This window comes from Blennius ocellaris, assembly GCF_963422515.1.
Source record: "Blennius ocellaris genome assembly, chromosome: 3".
Lineage (NCBI taxonomy): Eukaryota > Metazoa > Chordata > Actinopteri > Blenniiformes > Blenniidae > Blennius > Blennius ocellaris.
The window spans coordinates 20,192,655-20,214,783 of record NC_137652.1 but is presented as its reverse complement, the minus strand read 5'-3'; the positions used below and the strand labels follow the sequence as shown (position 1 = coordinate 20,214,783).

Below are 22,129 nucleotides of genomic sequence, written 5' to 3'. Positions count from 1 at the left end.
CTGTGACAATTCCATTATTCGCAGGCAATTGATAATAGCATTTTTTGAGTGATGAACTTTCTCTCCTGTAGTCTGTGCTCTCTCTTTTCTGTTGTTTTTCTGTACCATCCTGCAGGAATCACTGGTTGTGGAGTTAAAACTGTCCGAGGTGACCTGTGTTGCCTGTTAATTCATCTTTTCTTTATTCAATGTCGCCTAACTGACAGAGGCAGATGTTCTCCACGGCTGAGCCGGGTTTTGTTGAAGAATTCAACCTTGTAAGAATACGTTTTTCCTCAACACGCTTACTACTGCTTGCATTTCCACTCAACTTTTAACCTAGAGTACCATGAAATAATGAGTATAGATGGTTATTGTGTATGTTTCGGCAGTTCAGTTGCTGTATCTCTGCTATGTGAATGTCTTTTGCTGAAATTTACTACCAACAATGTTCTGCCACACATGTTCTTCAAATACTGTCAGTCTATTCAGTAAAGTCATGAATGTGTTTTTGACAAGGACACTTTCAGCCAGATGACACCATGAAAATATTCTCAATACAACACTTTTTTTTAAGTTATTGTTATTCAAAGAAATAGAAATTCACATTGAAGGCAACTTCGATAAAAAGGGGACATTGATAGATAGCTATTCTTTTGAGATATGTGTTGATTTGCACAATGTGACATTTCCAACCAATTATGATGGAGCTATTGTGTTTTCATCGCACACTCCTCAGCTGCGCTTGGTGGAGCTGCACACCGCCACTGCTTTAACTTCAGGTCATCCAAGGTAGACAGCTCAAAGACGTAACTCAATTTTGCAGAGACATTTACAGTGTGAAGCACTACCGATGTGCATTATATGACATTGTACAAGTGCACTTTTCACCTTAGCCATGGAGGCTTCTTCAAACAGGAGGAGGTTTAACCCCACAACCTCATTGTCTACCTTGACTGACAGCCACGCAGAAAGAGAGGGGATGATGTCACTCTTCCCACGAGGCTTTGTGGAGGGAGAGGTAAGATGAGCTCTGTGTGCATACCTGTGTGTGTGTGTGTGTGTGTGTGTGTGTGTGTGTGTGCGCGTGTGTGTGTGTGTGTGTGTGTGTGTGTGTGTGTGTGTGTGTGTGTGTGTGTGTGTGTGTGTGTGTGTGTGTGTGTGTGTGTGTGTGTGTGTGTGTGTGTGGTGGGGAGTGAGGGTCTCATGTTCCTGTAGTACTGTAACGGGTGGAGCAGAGTCTGACCTTGGCCAGTCCCGTATAAAGGAGCCAAAGAAAGAGAGAGAGAGTGGATGTTGTGGTTTGGGTGTGTATGAACCGGATCTTCAGTCGACTCAAAACATTGCAAAGAAAACACCTGGCCATGCAGAAGAAGAAGCAATTCCTCAGATGGCATGTCTGACTGTCTTCAAATAATGTTCAATTAGAATAGAATAGAATAGAATAGAATAGAATAGAATAGAAGTCTATTTATAATTTCACAGACGTGAGTCACAAGGTGCTTTACAGCACTACAAACAGAAAAAACAAAACAGGGATAAGATCATTAAAAACACAGAACCACTAGAAACATACATAGTTATACAAAAAAAAGGTTAGATTGAGCAGCTGCAGCTAAAAAAGCCTGCCTGAATAACAGTGTTTTTAACTGCTTCATAAAAGTACGACAGGAGTCAACAGATGTGAGCTAAAGGACAAAGAGCATTTCACAGCTTTGGTGTGAAAGCTTCAAATGCACAGTCACCACGAGTTTTGAGTTTGGTGCAAAGGGTTATTTCTTCCATCATTGAGGTTTCCTTCAGAAAAAAAAAAAATCTGCCTCCCAAAACCCAAACTTTGATAAAACCATTTATGGCTGATTCTACATCATTGTCCAAAATGTAAATGCTATTTAGAAACACAATATTCTTATCTTATTTTCTAATTTGCTGGGATATTCCATTTGATTAGATTGTTGATTTTTGTAGTTGTTTTTTTTTAGCAGAGGCTTTTTAGATTTTCTATCACAATCAAAAAGTGCATGCTCCAAATTTTTCTGCATCATGTATGTATGTAAGTCCAGGAAAATCGTTACATGCACACGCTCCTCACCCTCTTAAGCATTGAATCTTTCTGCTCACAACTCGAAAGTCATTAACTTTTTCTGTGCATTTTGATATTCAGCTGGGTTAGCTACAGAGTGACCCATATCAACTGGATTTCAATAGTCAACTAAATAACTTCATATTTACTTTCATTTGATATCCTTTTACTGGACTGTAGATTATCATGTCTAAGGAAACATATGCTATTTTAACAATGAGAACTATGACCATAAATACAGTACATGATTCCACAAACAGTACTGAGTGTGTTAAGTGTCCATTGGACATGGTTCTGGGTAAAATTACAATAATTCACTACCGTTTCTTTTTCACTTGCACCTTGACGCATACCCAGTATCAGGGAATGTATTTGTCACTGGTTTTCTGCAGGAAGAAAATACAGTGGATCTAGTCATGCATAAACTAAAAGTGGCAGCCATGGCATTGCTTCAGATTGAGGACAATTGCTGTGAACAAAAGAACTGTAATGGGTCACCTGTCTGAAGTGCTTAAATGCACACGACTGCTCTGCTGTGGAGACAAATGTAAAGGTCCCGCTGTTGTCTGATGCTGCAGCCATTCAATGAACTCGGAGAAAAACAATCTGCTTGCAACTGGAAGCCAGAAAAACCTGCAGCACCCCCAGTGCCCTTATAACCTCAAATGGTTTCATAATGTGCAATTTGCAAGCCAAACCAAATATTCATTTATTTATTTATTTATCTGGATTTATAGGATGTTGCACAGCCACTTCTGTAGCTTTAATGCAGTATCTTATGGATGTCGTGATCATTTCAGATCATGTGCTTTAAAAGCAGTCCAAACAGACTGGGCCAATGTGACCTGGGAAGATGACATGTTTGTTACAAATGGTACAGCGACACAGGTGATGAACTGTATATTTCAACAACATTGTTTTTAAAAAAATGTATAAAAGCAAACATTTAAGGAGCCAGCCACGGAGCAACAGAGGCAGCAGTCAAATTATGTAGACCTGGTCAAGACAAGCTACTGAAGTTCATAATAAGAAAGAAAAGGCTGAATGATAAATTATGCTGAGCGTGGTGAGTTTCTGTGAGGGATTAACAAACTGCTGATCTGTTAGGATATTCTGTGGGGTATCCAGAAAGTGGTGAACAGAGAAACAGAGAACAGTTGAGGAGCTCTAGTTGACCGTGTGAAGTCCCGAATGGTGAGACTGGTTGTAGACGGAAAAAAGAAAGCAAGAACACATTTAAGATGTCATAACAAAAGAAGGTGTTGGAAAAGATCATGGCTGAATGCACAACGAGCTGAACAGTCATGTCATCAGGAAAATACAGCTATAATTCCCCAAAACAGTGGCAAAGGCAAGACAACTGAACAATCCGAGTATCAAACGTTCATCCTGCTGCTGCTGTGATGGTATGGGGAGAGTTTCTTGATCCTCTTTAATCATCAAGAAGATTGATAAAGCCTCACAGTGTGCTTAAGTATAAGTTGTTGAAAATCATCTTAATTTATTCATGAGAGTGGCTACCACGATCATCAGATCTGAATTGTTTTGTATCCATGGATGAGGAGTATATGAATGCACCACATTAAGGCCGGATTCAGCCCATCTATCCAACTTATTTCCCTGTCAGAGGCAATACGTAAAGATGCTCAGGCGTTCCTGTTCTCTGTAACTTCCTCCAGATCTTTTGAGAGGCCCAGACCAACTGAGAGATATAATCTTTAGTTATTGGATAGGCCTTCATCACTATGAAGCCAGCATTTTTGTGAAGCAAAACTATAATTTTTTTGAAAACTGGCTGCAGGAGCAGATCAGTCTGAACATGACTGCTCAGCATTTCATGTGAAACTGCTGAAACAGTCTTAACCAGCATGTGCTAACCATGCCAACCAACAAAACAACGTTAGTCGATTACAGGATTGTGTTCCTGCTACAGAAGCCACAGAACATCTTATGGCTTTGACAGCAAACTGTTCTTCTCCTCCTATAGGTTTTCTGCATTTCCTATAGTTTTGTGAAGATGGACACATTTAATGTGTTCTTTGGCAAATGCAAATATTTCTGTGTTTGTCTGGTCCAGGGCAGACCTCAGGTCTTCATTCCAGCTGGATGTGCCTGATATGCTACCAATAGGATGAGACCGCCACCTAAAATGTACACTAGCAAACTTTCAAAAAAGTCAAAATTTGGGTAAACATAGATCAAGATGGTGGAATAGTTCATAAGGTCAAATAATCTTATCTTGGGAGAAGAAAATACAATATTCATACGTCTTAGAGTCGGACGATGGAGGTCATTATGAAAAACACGGGGGAGCAGATGCAGTGGATTTGCTGGGAAGAGACAGGCCATGGCGGGGGGTCCAGAATCACTCTTTAGATGTGTGTGAAATTACGCTGACAGTTAAACTGCACATGGAGGACAAGCTTCAGCAGGAAGACAGAAAATATAGAGTGATGACCACATGTCTGTACAGAAAAAGAACGTGTTAAAGCATGAGTCCGAAACAATCCGGCACAAAATGCTCACCAGCGTTTTTGTTTTTTGTTTTTCATATATGAGGCCAAGGAAAGAGACCCGAGGGAAGATGCAGCCCTGCTGAGGCGTGGGTAATTGAGTTTTGTGCAGCATGGCCAGGTCAAGGGTCAGTTAAGCGACAGACTCCCCTCGAGTGGCGACTCTGCCAAACAATAGCTCATTAAAGCAGAACGCGTCTCACACACACACGCACACACACACACACACACGCACACACACACACACACACACACACACACACACACACACACACACACACACACACACACACACACACACACACACACACGCACACACACACACACACACACACACACACACACAGTCGCCAGTGAAGCAGTTGCCTGATATCCGTTGTCACAACTGACATGGAAGAAAAGCAGGAGGTGGGGAGCAAATTAGTAAGACCATGAGATATGTTGTGTTTATAGACACAAAAACAACCATAATGAGATGCAGTGAATTAAATACAGGGAATTGACAAAGTGTTAGAAAGTGACCATTTTAAGAGATTTGGGCGAAATATTGGACACAAATAATTAGAAAACTTGTCTGGAACACTTTTTGGAGTGTTTGAGATCCATCCATTCATCGATGGATGGATGGATGGATGCAGATCATGGTATTAATCTCTAAAGGCAATAACAAAGAAACATGAGGTAGCCCTTGAAATTGGTTATTGGTAAACGTACCAGGTATTTGCAAAATCAGCAAACAGAACAGCATCCCCCCCCCCCCACACACACACACACACACACACACTAAGGGCTGTTATATCTGAGCAGTTATCTGGCCAGTCGATTTAAGTGGGTAATTCTAATCTGCTGATCAATCGAGCATCTGCGCAGGCTGCATGTATCAAGATACACTGACAATAACGCAATCCTTGAGCTCAAATCAAGACACAGTCATTATGGGGAGACACGGAGAAAGCAATTGCACGTTGTCTCAGTAGATCTGAACAAACAACAAATATACCCAATGCTGTTCTGCTCCATCTACTGCAATGCAGTCCTGGACTAAACCTACATCAGATCAGCTTTCATTGATTGGAGCTGTGCTGCAAAAGTGTCCAAATCTCTAACAATGTCTGCACTGCAAATGGCTCCTGGTCTTTTTTTAATTGCTTTGATGATAAATGTCAACACAATAGCAGAAAGTGGCAATGAAGCAAAATGTCTGGAATCAAACATACGGTGAAATATCATTGACGTTCAAAACATAATTCCACTTTAATTTTCAGCACTTGTAACAAAATACATGTTATTTCCCTGCATAAAATGTCAAACAACGTTGGCATAATATGGTGGGCTACATTGTACACACTGAAAATGTCTCATTTTGCTTTGATAGAACAGAAAAAACACATGAAAAGACACTGTAGCTATAAGCCTGCATTGTAACCAACAAACAGTAACAATGTCACAAATACAGACGTCTTAGCAGTGGAGGTGCTGTGATTAATAGAGACTCATGATGATGGGTGTTCTTATAATTGATTGTTCTTATTAAACTCCTGTTATTTTTACTCTGAAGAGAACTGTCAGATTTCACAACTGTTTTGCACATGATTATTTTTTATTTGATTAATGGCACTTTACCGCATGCATATCATTTCAAAGAAATCCCTATTTTCATATGCTGCCGTCTCTGTTTTTTTGTCCTTGGCACCTTAAAATGTTCTTTTATTTGAAGAAGCTTTCCAAATTTCCAATTGTAATTTGCTACTAGCCTCATTGTTGTTCAGACTCACGTAATTCTGAAATATTTCGCAACACAAATGGTCCTAAAGTAATTCAACTGATAACAGAAGTCCTTGTAATTTGGCATCAGAATGTCATCGAATCTCCATCCTCCAACTGGAACAGCAGAGATTCTCCAACTCTAAATTTGATTCTGCAGTTTTAAGAGCTGTAATTAATACTCCTTCACCAGCAGACAAAACACATAACATAATCGTATTGCACAATCTGCAACCTCTCAATGTCATTCATTGGTGGATGACAGTTATATGCTTTTTTTTCTATTGGCAGTCTGCAACTATTGAACCTGTAAAACTTAAACATAGTCTTGCATCAGAATCCTCCTTCAATACAAACATTTCTACGTTTTCTGTCTTTAGTTTGACAAAAGCAGAACAATCAAGATGAAGGTTTCTCAGGCTCCTCTGAACAAATCTCCATTTGGGTTGCAATGGGACCAAAAGCACCAACCTCCACACTCACCTCCACATTTCTTCCTCCCCTGAAAAGCCTTAATGAGCTACTCTTTTAGTTCCTGCCCTTCTTGATCCCTCCTCCATTGTCCCGCTCACATTCCTCATCGCTCATCTTCCTCCCCTCCGTTAGGAACCCAATGGATGTGACTAATATAAGCTGCCACACACACTTTCAGGTCTAATGACACTTCATTAGCAGCATCTTTTCCAGTAAGGGGCCACAAGGGAGACCGTTTGATGATTCCAAGAGATGGGCAGAGAGGGAGAGGGAGGGGTGAAAGCTGAGGGAGCAGGGACTGATGATGAAACTGAGATACTAAATGTATATGGAAAACCAGAGTGAGAATAAAATGAGACCTGTGAGGCATGCTTTCTTGTTTTTTTTTTCTTCCACTGCCGTTGATGGAACACAAACTTTTCAAGGAAATCCTCATTATCATCTGCTGCCATCTCTGCTTACCCTCTGTTTCAGCCTTTTATTAGTCCTCTCCACCATTAAAGTTCATTTTATTGACCAAAAGTCAGGCGATGCAGTTGTCATAAAAGACAAAAAGTCTTTGCATGTGTCCCAATGTGTTTTCTGATCTCAGTAGTGCTGATGCTCCCCTCACTCTGAAGCAGGAAGAAATCATTCACACACGCTGGCACATCTCTTTCCTCCAGACTTAAAGATTGAGCGCAACACAGACTTCGATCTGTACTTTCTCATATGCTCCCCGGACCGTACAAATACAACCTGACAGAGCAAAATTTAGTTCAAGACTTCCCTCTCACTCATCTGCAGACACGAGACATGTCCATCATCTCGATAACAGCAGCAATGAAGTTGGGTTATATAAAATATATATTTGGAAATTTCCAGGTTTTTTTTCTTCCTGCTGGAGCGCAGCTGATGTTTCCATCTCATACTGCACATTTTCACTACTTCAGTTGTCTGAAAGTGCTTTTACACTCTCAACACAATGCTGCCAAGCATTTTATTTGACCCATTTGGGAGCAATTCGGGGTAGATGAGAGGGAGAATTGAACCTGCACCCTTCCATTTTGACAGAAAACTGGTCGGCCAACTGAGGCACAGCCACAAAATTGGTAGACTTCATTGATATTCATGTATTCACTAACTAAACAATTCACACATGCAAAAACGATGATGGTTCCCATCAGGAGGAACTTGGTGCAGTTACCCAGTGCGATGGGGAATTGAACCACCAACATGGGAATTTGACCCTGTCTACCAACAGAGTCATTGCCTAGCATTTGAAATGACATTAATTACCATCCATTTATAAGGAAAACAGTTTAATGTGTGGAAATTTGTGACTAATGTGAACTGGCAAAAGTTTCCAAACAAAAGCACTTTGAATAACACGGTAAGACTCAGCTGTGTAATTCACATGAAAAACCATGACAGTTCTTCCTGTGCCTTTCTCACACACTTTCCCCCATAAATGACCATGCTCATCAGGGTCCAGTGAGGGGGTGGGGGTGTCCATTTTTTCCAACGTTACCATGACAATCAAACAAGAAAGGGTGTTTAGCTTGACTGGTGCAGTCACCTTGATAAATGAGCTTCTTATTGCCAGCTGTCTCCCCGGGAAATACTGAGCACACACTCCATCTCGACTCTCACACACACACACACACATTGACACACACATTGACTCTCTCCCTCTGCGGTGAGCTGTCCAGCTGACGCACACACACGCGCTCACTCAGATCACTTTACATGCTAATTGGGCAACTGGATCTTTTACAAATAGCTGTTTAATGAGTCACTCTCCACCGTCGGCGGCCGCAGGACGGTGCGATACCCAAGTCGTGGGATGAGGGAAACAGCTCACAGGTCAAAAGGTCACACCGTCTATGTTTACATGAGCGGCGTGACCAGTCATTACACGGCTTGTGGAGACAGCTCGATTGATTAAAATCGGAGCAGATCTATTGTGTTACCAGTGTGTGAACCTGCTCTGAGACAAACGCAGAGACACGGGTTCAAGTCATGTCAGGATCATGTTGAAATGATAAGGCTTTTCTTTGTGCTTTTGTGTTCAAGAATATATAATGATTTCCCAAGGTAAAACACTGAAAATGGAATTCCTCATCAAAAGGGATTATTTGAGTTTCTGTCTGGTTCCAATCTCAGCCAAAGTACTTCAAGACAAATGTGCTCTGTTCTATAAGAACGGTAAACAATGATGACGATGTGGTTCGTCTTTGGTCTTAAATTTTAAGTTTGCAACGAAAGATCATCTCATGACAGTGTCAGACATTCTACACCCGTAGTCTCACTTCACTGAACAGTGTGACTGTTTCTATGATCGGCAGCTACTTACAACCAACAGTAACAACAATCAGTGCTACACTAAACAAACTACAGATTAGTCTCACATTCACATTGAGGGGCAATTCTTACAGTCACCAGTTCACATCAAATGCATGTATTTAGACCGTGGGAAGGAAGTACCTGGAGGAAACCCACTCACACATGGAGAAAACAAGCAAACTCCACACAGAAAGGCCCCAGTTAACCACTGTGCCACCGTGCCACCTTACAGATTCCTGACATGTAAAATACTGAACGATGTCTACATTCTCCGTTTGCTTCCGTAGCAAGCTGTTTCTCAGGACACGACCATTGATCAGTCTAATGATGACCAAACAAATGTATTTTCCCACTTTGGTCCAAAGAAATGTCACCACTGCAAGAGTCCAGTCTTCTCTGTGTTCACTATGACATACTGTACATCTGACGAAGAATACTTTCACACCAGAATAGTCCAGGGACTCAGTTCGGTTGGGGGGGGACGTCATTCACACGTTCATTTGGTTTGGTTTTCTTTCACACTACACTTTAGAGAGCAGAAAAACCACCAGGACAATGTCATGCAATTAGATCAGCTGCTTGTTTGGGGTGTTATCGCCCGAAACAAACACTGACCAGAGAGGAAAATAAGCAAGACCAAGGAGAAACCTGGCTCGTTGACTGGTCTGGACTGAAAGCTCAAATCTTGCTCCTTTAGGCTTGTTCACAACAAACACAATGGAGCAACAGCTGCAAGTTCACCTCTTTGGTCTGGATCAGAGTCCAGGTGAACTTTCACACCTGCCCAAATGAAGCAGAATATACCTGAAACAAGACAGATGTGAATGTTTTCATGTAAACTAACAAAAATTTGCAATATCCATTCAAAATTGTTAATGTGTATGCAATGTTTCAATGTACTTCATGTTTACATTCCTGTTTAGCAAACAACAGTTTGGATTCCTGCACACGTCTGCTAATTTACCAGACCACTCAGATGAGTGTAACAAAGTAAACAAGCATGGTCTCTCTAAATCAGTTGTTCTCGAGTGGTCTGGCATCACGAAAGGTACAACTTTCCACTCTATAAAATCTTTATCCAGTGCTTCTCTGTTCTCACACCAGTTAAATGTCATAAGTCCATCAGTTCCCCTTACAAGCTTGTTGTTGGACTGAAGCCAAGTTCAGGATCAGGTACACCCCTGTCCTGGTGGCCAATTTATCACAATGCTACTTAGGTTGTTGTTACATGGTTTAAATGCTGGATCATTCACAATTCTGAAAGTTAATTTTCTTTTGTATTGCATGGTGCGTCGCAAGGGGCTCACTGTGCCTTTTGCCACAATGATCCATACTACTTGACTTGATTGGGATCTTGAATCTGCGTGGGGTAAAGCAGACTAACATACTGATTAATGCAACTAATTTTTAGTTGCATTGTGACTGTCGTCGTTGACACCAGCAGATTTTGCACTTTTATATGCTATAAAAATTGCCTATACATGCATTTGTGTTTTGTCTTCTGATTTTTGTGTTTGTTCTATCAGATCAGTGTCGTCAGTGACTTCAATGATTCTGAAACTGATAAACAGCAATAACGATTTTGTGATCATTTGTGACAATAGTGTTAAATCTTTCTGGGTTTCGTTTGTCCATTCCCTTCAGGCTGTCAGATCTTCTCACTCTGTATCACACAGAAATAGAAAAATGGAGAAGTGTGTCAGCAGGCTAAGCTTTTTCCAGGCCATTTCTCTTTGACCGAGAGCCCGGTTCCAGTTCCCACCCGCCATACCCCGATCATGGCGCTATCAGCCTCGGAAGGGAAAACATCGTCCACGCTACAGCAACCCAGAGAGGAGGAAGGATAATGTATCTCTGCTGGCACCCCTGACAATCATCAATTATTCATCCACAGGCACTCTAGAACCTGAAATAAACACATACACTCACCGTGTACCAACACAGATGCTTATCCTGCATAGTTGATACAGTGCACACGTTTACACAGGGACAGATGTATCGCTACCTATTTTACAAACATGCAAACAGTCCCCACAACAATTAGTTTGAGTTGTTTTTGGAGCATTTAGGTTAAAAATAATCACTCATTTCAAAGCAAAGTCCCCAGAGTATAAGATCTTTGATCCTGGTCATATTTGTTATTGATTGACAAAAACAATGAGCAAGAAAACAATTTTAGATGAGCTCATTCACCCAGATGGATATTTGAACCAGCATTCGGGAATCACACAGGCAAGAAAAAAGTGGATGGGGGATCACTAATGGTAAGACATTAGCAAAGTCACGAGCACTATTGCAGTAAGATTTCCCAACCAACCGACCGACCGATCAACCAACTAGCCATCCAACCAACAAACCAACCAAGCAAGCAAAAGGCCAAACAACATACCAAGCAACCAACCAACCAACCATCCAACCGACCGACTGACGAACCAACCAAACAACCAAAGAATCACAGGAAGAACATCCACTTTCTTCATAGAAGAACTACAACGCCACTCTCTGAATGTAAGAGACCTTTAATCATGGAAAACAACACTGAAACTTTAAGACCCTCAGTGGAAACAGTTCAGAGGTAATGGCTGAGGCAGAGTTCACACTTGAGATGCAACTCTGCGATAAGCAGAGCAACATTTGCACTCCATCTGGCAACATAAATTCCACAACTGAAAGACTAACCAAACGCTTACAAAATGTAGAAAACTGTGAAAAACAGCAGCAGCAATTGGACCGCTGTGCACATTTGTCCTGTGTTTGATATGTTCGGGGCTCACGAGTCCAAGCTGCTTTTCTTACAGAAACTCATTTGACAAGAATCAGGGGTTTCTGTTGCATTTTGATGAATGGACCAGGCACTCGAAGATGACATGAGCTTTTCAACCTTTGCTCGTGGGTTCGGGGACACACTGGCTTTGCTAAATGATCTGCATAAAGCCGACCTTACAATTCGACTCTAGTGACACTGTCAGGCCCGTTTTCTTTACCATACCGTTAAGATTTTTACCACTGACCCTGCGGCCACTTTATTAGCTTCATTCCTCGAATCTAACTCAGCTGGGAACTTCCTCTTTACCGAAATAACTCAGCTCAGTTCATTACCCAGGTGAGAGTTATTGGAGGTGATGACACAGTCTCCAGTTAAATCGAAAGTTGTTTCTAATGTTTTGCCTCATTTACCAATAGAAGAGAAAAGAAGATTGGAAGCACATTCCAATGTAATGTCGTCCGGAGCAACATCACCATTAGCCTCTGCAGTGATTGCATCGGATCGAATAGCTGTGTATAATTAAACATGGGGGTCGTGTAAATGTCAGGAGTGAATGTACAAACTCTGCTTGACTTTTAGAGCAGGTTTCCCTCACAATGGGGTAAGAAGGTCATTTGTGAGAGGGGTTTTATTTCTTCACATTTTTAGGTGATGCCTGATTGGCGCAGAATGTGAGGAATCTTTTTTTCTGTGAAGAAAAGTAAAAGGAGGAATAGAAATGTCACTGCAGGGGAAAGGGATGCCGCAGAGCAGCAACTGATTCCTGGAAATAAAGTAAGGAGGTAAAGCCTTGCCTTCCACTGTTTGGCTAAAGATACAGAATGAATGGCACTCATGACAAACTGACCTACACCACCTCAACACACACACAAAAACTCCCTCCTTTCGCTGGAGCCAAACACACTACTTCGGGTTATCTTGAATACGCATGTGTATATATGAGTGAAGCCCAGATTTAAAGTGCTGCTTGCTCCTTTAAGTAAGGATGCCGTCACTTTGAAGGATTCCCCTCATCCCGCTGCCTCCCTGCGGGAGGGTGTGTGTTTGTGTGTGTGCATGTGTGTGCTGTGTACTCACAGCCTCTCAGTCCCTCTGGGGATGTTTTTGGGTACGCCGTAGATCCCCAGGCCGTGGCAGTCCACCGTGCTCCCCAGACAGCTGCAGGAAGCGGGGCAAGCATTCGCACCGCACCCCAGCAGCAGCATCAGGACCACAAGAACCAGAGCCATCAACAGCCCGGTCCCGACTCCGTCCCTTCTTCTCCCAGCGGGCATCCTCGCTCTCCCGTGGAGCTGCAAGGGGGGAGTGTGGGTGGGTGGGGGGGGGGAGTGGAAACCAGATCCTATTCCTTCCTGCCTGGCTGGGATGAGCGACCACCACACCACCGGTGCTTCACCTCCTTTGGAGAAAAAAGTGTTGAGAGAGAGGCTGGAGGCAGACAGCAGAGCCAGGTGAAGTTCAGCTCGCACTGAACCACTGCCACTTGATCCCAGAGTGGCCTTTCAAGAGAGATAAAGAGGAGGAGGAGGAGGAGGAGGAGGAGGAGGAGGAGGAGGAGGGGGTAGACAAGTATATCCTCTTCTTCTACTTTAGAGCTCCTTCCAATTGGCTTCCCTTCTTCTGCTCTCTCTCTCTCTCTCTCTCTCTCTCTCTCTCTCTCTCTCTCTCACTCTGCCATGCAGCCGTACAGTGTGCTCGCCTCTCCCCTCCACTTTTCATTGAGTCATTGTGCACTGAACAGTGAGCCACTAGAAAAAGAAAAGGAGGGAGGGGGGACTCCCCTCGCTCGCTCTATCTCACACTCACACAGCGTAATCATCCATCAAAAGCTTTTACAAATAACAGCAGCGAGACTCCTCCTACCCCACATCCCTTCCTCCTCCTCCTCCTCCTCCTCCTCCCCCCTTCTCCACACACACACACACGCACACACACACACACACACACACACACACACACACACACACACACACACACACACACACACACACACACACACACACACTACCACCACCCAGAGTGAACTCACATCTATTCAGTGACAGCAGAAGCAGCAGCCACCACCTCCAGTGATGGTTTATTTCTTTCTCTTGCCCTTTGGGAAAATGAAAAGAGCCCGATGACATGATGAGGAAAATCTGAGAGAAATACTGAAGGAGGAAGAAGAAATCGTGATCAACCGCTCCACCAAAATCATCTGATCACAAGCTCTGGGGGGGGGGGGGTAGAAACTGTTTGTAGGGAAGTTGTGCTGACGTGATGACATACAGATCATTTTCTGGTGAAAGTAGAAAACTTGGGGAGCTTCGGGGGGGTTTTGGGTTGAGACTGGCACAACTGGAAAGCCATAAGCTGCCACAGAGCTTACTCAGAAGTCTATTATGAATTCACTGGCTGTGGCTTTGAAATTCAAATTCAGCCTGGCTGAGTATTTCGGGTTTTTTTTCTTCCAACCTTCACAGAAACCCTGGCTTCAGCTTTTGTGATTGCCATATCACCAAGGGGAGAGAAAAAAAAAAGAGGGGGGAATAATCTGAGAGGAGGAAAGCTACCAAAACTGCAATTCTGCACTCCCACATCAGGACATGAAAACCTGTCCCCAACTGGCTGACAGCAGGTTTCTCACCCATCTAAAGCCTCCTTTACGAGCTCAAATTTTCTCTTTTTACATCATAAATGGCTGAAATTACTTTTCCGGCCTGTCAGTCAAGTACTGAAATGACCTTTGAGTACAAAGAAAGTAACTAAATTGGAGCAGATCTCAGCTTCAGCATGGTCAGAGGAGGAAAGAAAAATGTAAATAGCCTGAAAATAACAGATGCTTTGGTTTGCAGGAGCTGACACACGTTTCCCCGTATCATCTCTGTATCATGCAGGCATGTGCAGCACCATTATTAGCCCCCCGCCACACACACACACACACACACACACACACACACACACACACACACACACACACACACACACACACACACACACACACACACACACACACACACACACACACACACACACACACACACACACACACACACACACACACACACACGAGCAGATCGGAGTTGTCATTTGTAAGCTTGTTTGCGACCGGAGGGCACAGTTTACCCGGCTTTTTATTTACCGCCATACGTGAGTGATTATTGCTCGTGGCCCCGGCTTTGTCTGCTCCCGGCAGACTCGCTGTGACTGGTTAATTTAACCCGGCGCGCTTCAGAAGTGATGGAAAACAAATTGGCCACAGGCGGAGAGCCCCGGCTGCTTCCTTTGTGCCGTGCAAGTAAACCACTCATTGGGCTGTAATCTGCAACAAAGAGACGGACGAGGTGTTGACATTCAGGGGTGGGTTGTGGGGGGCTGGTTGGGGGGGGGGGGGGGGGGGGGGGGGGGTTGGATCCCCTCATGTCTGGGGCCATAATAGCTTTCTGGGGGCCAAAGACGAGGTGTGTGTGTAAATGTGTATATATTGGAGGGGGGGGGGTTGGCTGATGCAGACGCGTCTGAATTGATTTCTATAAGTACAGACCAGATGCTTTCGTCGTTAAATCGAGTGCTGTGACGATTTACCAAAAACAGTTTTCTTAATTACAAGTACAAGTTATTAAGTTGCAGAAGATTTTATCTCACAAACACAGTGCAGTTATCAGTAATAAGGATTTGAAGAAACAGTGCAACGTGCAGCTTACTGTCGCGCTCCTCACTGACATTTTATGGAGGAGTATCAGGGACATAGACACCCGTCCAAGTGGCGCATCGGTGCTTGAGCACTCACTGAAAAAGTTGAACTTCTAAACTTTCTAAACTCTAAGTTGCACTTTTTTGTTATTTCAGTGGTCGTGCAACTTATATTAGTAATATTCCTTGTTTTTAAAACAGAGTATCTGAAGCATTTCAGCTTGAAAATCTTTTTTTTTCCTTTAAAATTAAATTTTAAAAGGGTTGTTTATCATAACCACATGTTTGTCACAAAACAAACCAGGTGATAGAAGGTTGTACATTTAATGGGTTTTTGTAACAGGGAACCAGGCTGTAACACCCATATACATTTGCATTATTATGAAAAATAGACTAATGCTAACGGAAATACAGCTTTCTACTGTGGTGTGTGGAGGACTGACTGAATTTGATATCAAATTAACCGAGGTTTTGTGAACTACTAACTATGATGTTGGCCAAATGAAGCTCCGTGAAGCCTCGTGAACCAATTTCTTTATTTTCTGACTCCACCTGATGGTGCTCTAGGTTTGCAGAGAGAGACTAAAGGACTGGCTATGACGTATGTTTTCAAAGATTTTTTGAACAGACATCGCCATCTAGTGTCTATGGAAAATAAAGACAGTGCTTCATGAAGCTTCATTTGACCATCACCAGTCGTAACTAACATTCCAGTACAATAAGCACGACAGCAGAGAGACAGCAAGTTACTGAAACGGTACAAGATTTTTGCCAACATTGGGGCAAATCACTCAAGGAACAGATTTCACCCTAAATGTGATTTTGTTCAGCAGCCGAAGTTAAATCTCACCGACGTATCCATTCGGGGAATCGGCAGCGTTGATAACATGTGCATAAATTCAATCGAATAAACCCCTGAATTAGTGAACACCCGGATGCCTTCCACCCTCCTCATGTGAATCACACCGCTTTAGCTTGTAGGAGGGGGACGGTAACGTAATAAGCTCAGCGCAGTTTATTTGATTAAGCTTGCTTCAAGGTCAACCAACAATTACAGACTTGAAACATTCAGTTAATTAAACCATTTGTTGATGTTGAGGAAATTAATTAGCATCTTCTCTCATAATCGCTGTTTAATTTAGGGAAGGAAAAAAAAAAGCCAAACCTGTGTCAACTCTAAATTAGCGGCACTTTTAATTCTCACAGTGCATATGTATGAGAATATCGTCACAAAGACAAATTAATCAGCACTCCAACTCCATTAAATATTAATTTGTTAATTGCATATTTTTACTTAATTATGATTCATCTCACCTTCCTTTCATGTTTAAAGATCTGTCATTTTGCATTTCCATCTATTTTAAAGCCGATTCTAATAATACAGAAGAAAATGTGTTTAAATTAACAGCAGTCATGTCTCTGCTTCGCACTCATAATCCCCAAATCCATCATGTTTTGCCTCTGTGATGCCATTTTTTGAGATGCAGAGTGCACATAAATCTACTGCAATGTGACAGATGTTGATTCATTAACAACAAAAGTAATAGTCACAGCTTATTATGAAATATAAAAATACTTCAGTAATAAAATTTTCCCACAAATCTGAAGTGACAGACATTTTTTTTTTGTCTTGAAATATTCTTCCAAAGCAAGGTTAGTGCTCTATAAAGGTGCAACACAGTTGTGAACAGACGTGAACTGTGGCTCATTATTTACCTCAAACACTAAACAGCGAATTGCTATTGGAGTTGTCCAGTAACTGAAGGGTTGGCGGTTCAAATCTCACTCTGCCCCAGTCATTGTCGTTGTGTCCCTGGGGCGAAGCACTTTACCCACGTTGTCTCGTATGAATGGTGCATGAATGCTGGTGGTGGTCAGAAGAGCCGTAGTCATGAATTGGCAGCCACACCTGCCAGCATGCCCCAGGGCAGCTGTGGCTGACCGTGACTGGTGTGAATAAATAATGGTTTCTGTATGTGTGTTCAGTCACCTTGAAAAAGTGCTATATATGCATCCCAAGCATAACGATGAGGTTAACAACTCCACCACAGAGCTGCATGGTGGACGTATCACCATGCTGTAGGGCTGCATGACGGTTCCTCCACCATCATACCCTTTCAAATGTTTGTATTTTTTTTTTTGAAAAGAACCTTTCGTATTCTACAACTGAAGAGACTGAAACTTTTTATGGCTTGATGTAGGCCACAGGACCACTGAAAGTTGCACTTCTGGATTTGATGAGAAGGAAGGCTCAGATTTTTTAACCAGTTCAAAACGTCTTTGAAAATAATCAATTTTCTGATCCCTGAAACAATAACGTTACACGTCTCATTGAATATCCCAATCAGGCCTCGCCTGTGAATATCTTAAAAATGTTTTCCTAAAAGCTGCAAAGGATCAAAACATAGAATTTCAAGAAACAGTGTAGGTGATGATTTTGTCATATTGTTGACTCATTAAGTCAACTGGAAAACTGATCACTACGATTGTGGAATATTCAGTGTTGCTAAATCCAATGTACAGTATCTGCAGTGTTTGCATAAAATGCTCATCAAAAGTAGATCTATTGGATCGTATCATCAAATTAATTCTGCATTTATTTTGTGTTTTAATACATTTACAATGAACTGTACTGGATGTTATTTTTTGGCAGCTACAGTTTATATCATAATCAGCATTATCAAGACTACAAATTCCCTTTGTTCTGTCTCCATCTTTTCCTTCCATACTTCTTATATCAGGTTACTAACCATGTAAACATGATGCTTCCTCCCTCTGTTGTCACAGAAACATGACGCTCTGCAAGTCGGTGTAGTGACACCAACTGAGCAGCAAAAAATAGTAAACACAAACTGTGCTCACTGCAATTGATCAGATTGATATTGTGGTGGAAATAGAAACACACCCCAAACTAAGAAGGAAGAATAAAGCAAATGTTCAGGTCTTAATTAAGAGTTCTGTACATTTTCAGCACTTTGTGCCTTAAAACATCAGAACTGCATGAGCTCAAATGGATTGAAGGTAAAAAGATGTTTTTGATCCAATAAAATAAAGGTTGTTTTTAACATACAGCATCTGTATGTTAAAAACAAATTGAGTAAACCGTTTTAGATTTTTCACATAAATGGAAACGTTTCAAAATAATTGTGCTTTGTTTTTCAAAAGTGATGGAAAACTCAATAAAGGTAACTGAAAAGAGCAACTTGGTTTTAAAAGTAAATGGTCATTAATAAATATGTTAAATATGAATAAGGATTTACATACATAAGTCCCTTTTAATGGTTTTAATGCTGCTTAAGGGCAATCTCCTGCCCATAATTTTCTATATTAATGTTTAGTACCTCCAACACTGCATTTTATATAGCTTGCACAATTTGGCCTTTCCGATAGTCTTACTATATATGCATATTGGATATTAATATCTATCGTCTTTAATCAGGCTCGACATCAATGCACCCTCCACCCCCACGTAGTGTGACACAAAAGCTATCCTTTCCTTCATTAATGCACTGATAAACATTTTAACCAATTTACATTATCCAACAGCCCCACTCAGTGGACAAACAGCGGTACTGCACCCAACACTGACTCGTTCATTTCATTTAAAAACTTGTTGAATTTCACTCAGCCGGACTACACCAGTTCCATATACCAGTTAATCAGTTTTATTCTCATCTTTTCCACATTTGAAGAAACAGGAAAACGTTTGTCTTATTGATGCTTTTTCTAATGTTTCCTTCATTTTTTTTCTCTTTATAGTGACATAAATAGGCAAAAGAAATAGTGTCTTAGTTTTTTCGTTCATAAGAAATTTGAGATCATGGCACGAAATACAATATAAAGTGGATGAAAAATGACATGTTAAAATACTAACCTTGTATTATGTGTGTACAAAAATACATCCATTGCAAGAATGTTGAAACACAAAAGGAAGCCATTCGTAGGAAACGTAAAGGGTTTTAATCCAAAGTGGATCCGCTGTACAAGGTTAACTTAGATTACACCAACATACAGAAAAAAAAAAAACAACCTTTGACATAATCCAACTGTCACATGTGAGCTCTATAATCTGGGAAATCCTGCACAAACCAAATAGAAGAGAGAAAACGGAAAGCAGGAAGTGAACCTGCCTTCAAATCAGAAACTGACAAAACAGAAAGGTGCAACAATGAAACATTTTCTTGTAGTGTGACCAAGAGCTCGTTGGCGACAGCGGCTTCACATTTATGTAACAGACACAAAGAAAACAAAAATGGAACTTTTTACATTTGTGACCTCGCAGGAGGGAACTGGCCTGTTTTGAACTTTTCAGAATCACAAACAGCAGGAGACTCAACTCATCCTTTCAATCTGCCGATTGTACAGAACTGCTGATGAATCCACAAAAAGAGGGCTCAAATGAAACACAGAAAAAAAAAAATGGAACAAGTTCTTCACATTAATCCTGTTCACTCACTTTCAACAAGCCGTCACTTCCACATCCACGTTCCGATCAGGATGCACCGGAAGCAGATTAACAACACAGAGAGGAGAAACATCTGGACATGTTCCCTCTGGCCCAGAGCATCCAGACGAAATGAGCAGTTAACACGAACACACATCTGATCATGAAAAAAAAACAAAAACAAAAACGCAAGTGCTGGAAACCGTCAAAAGGACCTGAGGTAAGTTTGTAGCAACCTCAAACTCACAAATCTCAACTATTCACAGTGGATTTAAATGTTGTGGGGCTTGTATATTGAGAAAATGTCTGGAGTGAGTTGTGTTTCTCTAGATTTACATGTTTAACTATCTGCATCTCTATTGTAGAGATTTGTAAGTGATACTTACAGATAGAGTTTGTGCTACATTTATGATTGTGTAGAAAATTTGTAAGTGTGCAACATATTTGATGCGAGTACTGAGATCATCGCGTACCTGCAAGGGTTTATAAACATCAGATTTTGCTGTAGAGAGACCTATCTGTGACATTTGGAGTTATTTTCCCTGAGAAAAGACTTGCAGGCTCAGCGATGCCATCAAGTGCTCAGTAACTTCAGGCATCTGAAGACAAGAGAGGAATATTCTGTGTCAGGAGATTTAAAAGAGCTGATGTGGAGGGGGAGACATTTACAGGCCCTTCTTTAGGTTTTATAAACACAATCCTTCACATGCAATTTGACGTAATATATATTCTGGTCCTGTATGTTTTTAATGTGTCAAAGAACTAAAAGGAATAGATGGGAGTGGGGAATGCCCATTTCCCAGTTGGGAGGAAGTGAGCAGGAAGGTCAGCTATGATAAAATCATGAGACAACACATGAATTAAATTAAAAAGTGACGTCTGATCTGCTTCTCGTAGCTTTAAAAACTTCCCATTAAACTAGTGACACAATCTGAACATCATTTCCACTGCATGTTACAATTTAACCTGGAGAAAATATGATATTAATAAAAACTACAACTCCCATATAATTCCATACTCATGCTTGTAAAACTCCACTAAGTCGGTCATCGTCCATTATTTTCATAATCAAACCATCTGCTCGTGATGTTTTACTTTCTTTTCTATTTGATCTGTGTTCAAAAGTCTTACAATCTGACGGAAACAACATTTACCGTGGGATTCCGTCCAGATTCACACCACGTTACCAGACAGAAACTGCTCATTTCAAAACTTGCAAAAAACCTTCTTTCAACTTTCTTCAAAACCTTCAAACAAACATCTGTTCAAGTAAATCATCGCTCCCATCAAAAAATAAAAAATATATAAAAAAAACTGTGTTGAGGCTTCAGGGAACGTAACAATTCACATCATAATTCAGCATGTGGGAGGAGAAGTTCTTTACTTCTTCCAGTTTTCACTTCAGAGAAATTCAGGAACAAAAAAGATTATTTTTTTCTTCTTCCCAAAACGTACCAAAATAGTTACAAATATCCGAAAAAATATGAAAGCTAAAACTGTAAACGCACACAAATATACACAAAGTGTCCAGCTAGTGGTCAAACATCCTGATACAGTAGCTAAAGTACACATTTTAGGAGCAGGTGAGAACCAGCAGAGCCAAACAGGAAACATTCAAACGATTAGCTTAGCATTTAGCAGGAATAAAACAACTCTGGAATACACAAACTTAGAGGAAATCTCCCTCAAAGGATTGTAAGAATGTCAAAACATCCTATTTTACGTCAAATCAGATTCAAGCATTTTTTTTTTAAAGTTTCAATTGGGCTGAATTACATTGGGAGGTGTTCCTAATGTTGTGGCTTTAACATACATGACAAGTACTGAATTATCAGAGTACATTTAGATGTTTAGCGTGTACATGCACACAAGTTAGAGTCATTGTCTCTTAAAAAAGCAGAAGTTTTGATTCAAACACGGTAAAATTGGTTCCAAATGTGTTCCAGTGTGAATAAAACTGGATTATCTCCAGTCACTCTCATCAACTCCTTTTTATTTTACCAGTTTGTAAATATTGTCTCCCAAATGTTTTGAAGGTTCAGCTCTGCTGGCTGCTGAAAATTAGTCACAGTTAGAAAAACCTCACTATGAGAGGGAGAAGGAAAGAC

General features: G+C 41.2%; 1 protein-coding gene across 1 annotated transcript in view; it reads right to left on the bottom strand.

Annotated features, from left to right (window-relative positions):
• slit1b (slit homolog 1b) overlaps positions 1-13,179 on the bottom strand; it is a gene marked incomplete at both ends in the record, with an annotated part of 62,966 nt that extends 49,787 nt beyond the window's left edge. The window contains one exon of the mRNA XM_080515893.1: positions 12,983-13,179. Within this exon, the coding sequence (XP_080372019.1) occupies positions 12,983-13,179 (197 nt within the window). The remainder of the gene's footprint in view (positions 1-12,982) is intronic.
• Between the last annotated feature and the right edge of the window lie 8,950 nt (positions 13,180-22,129).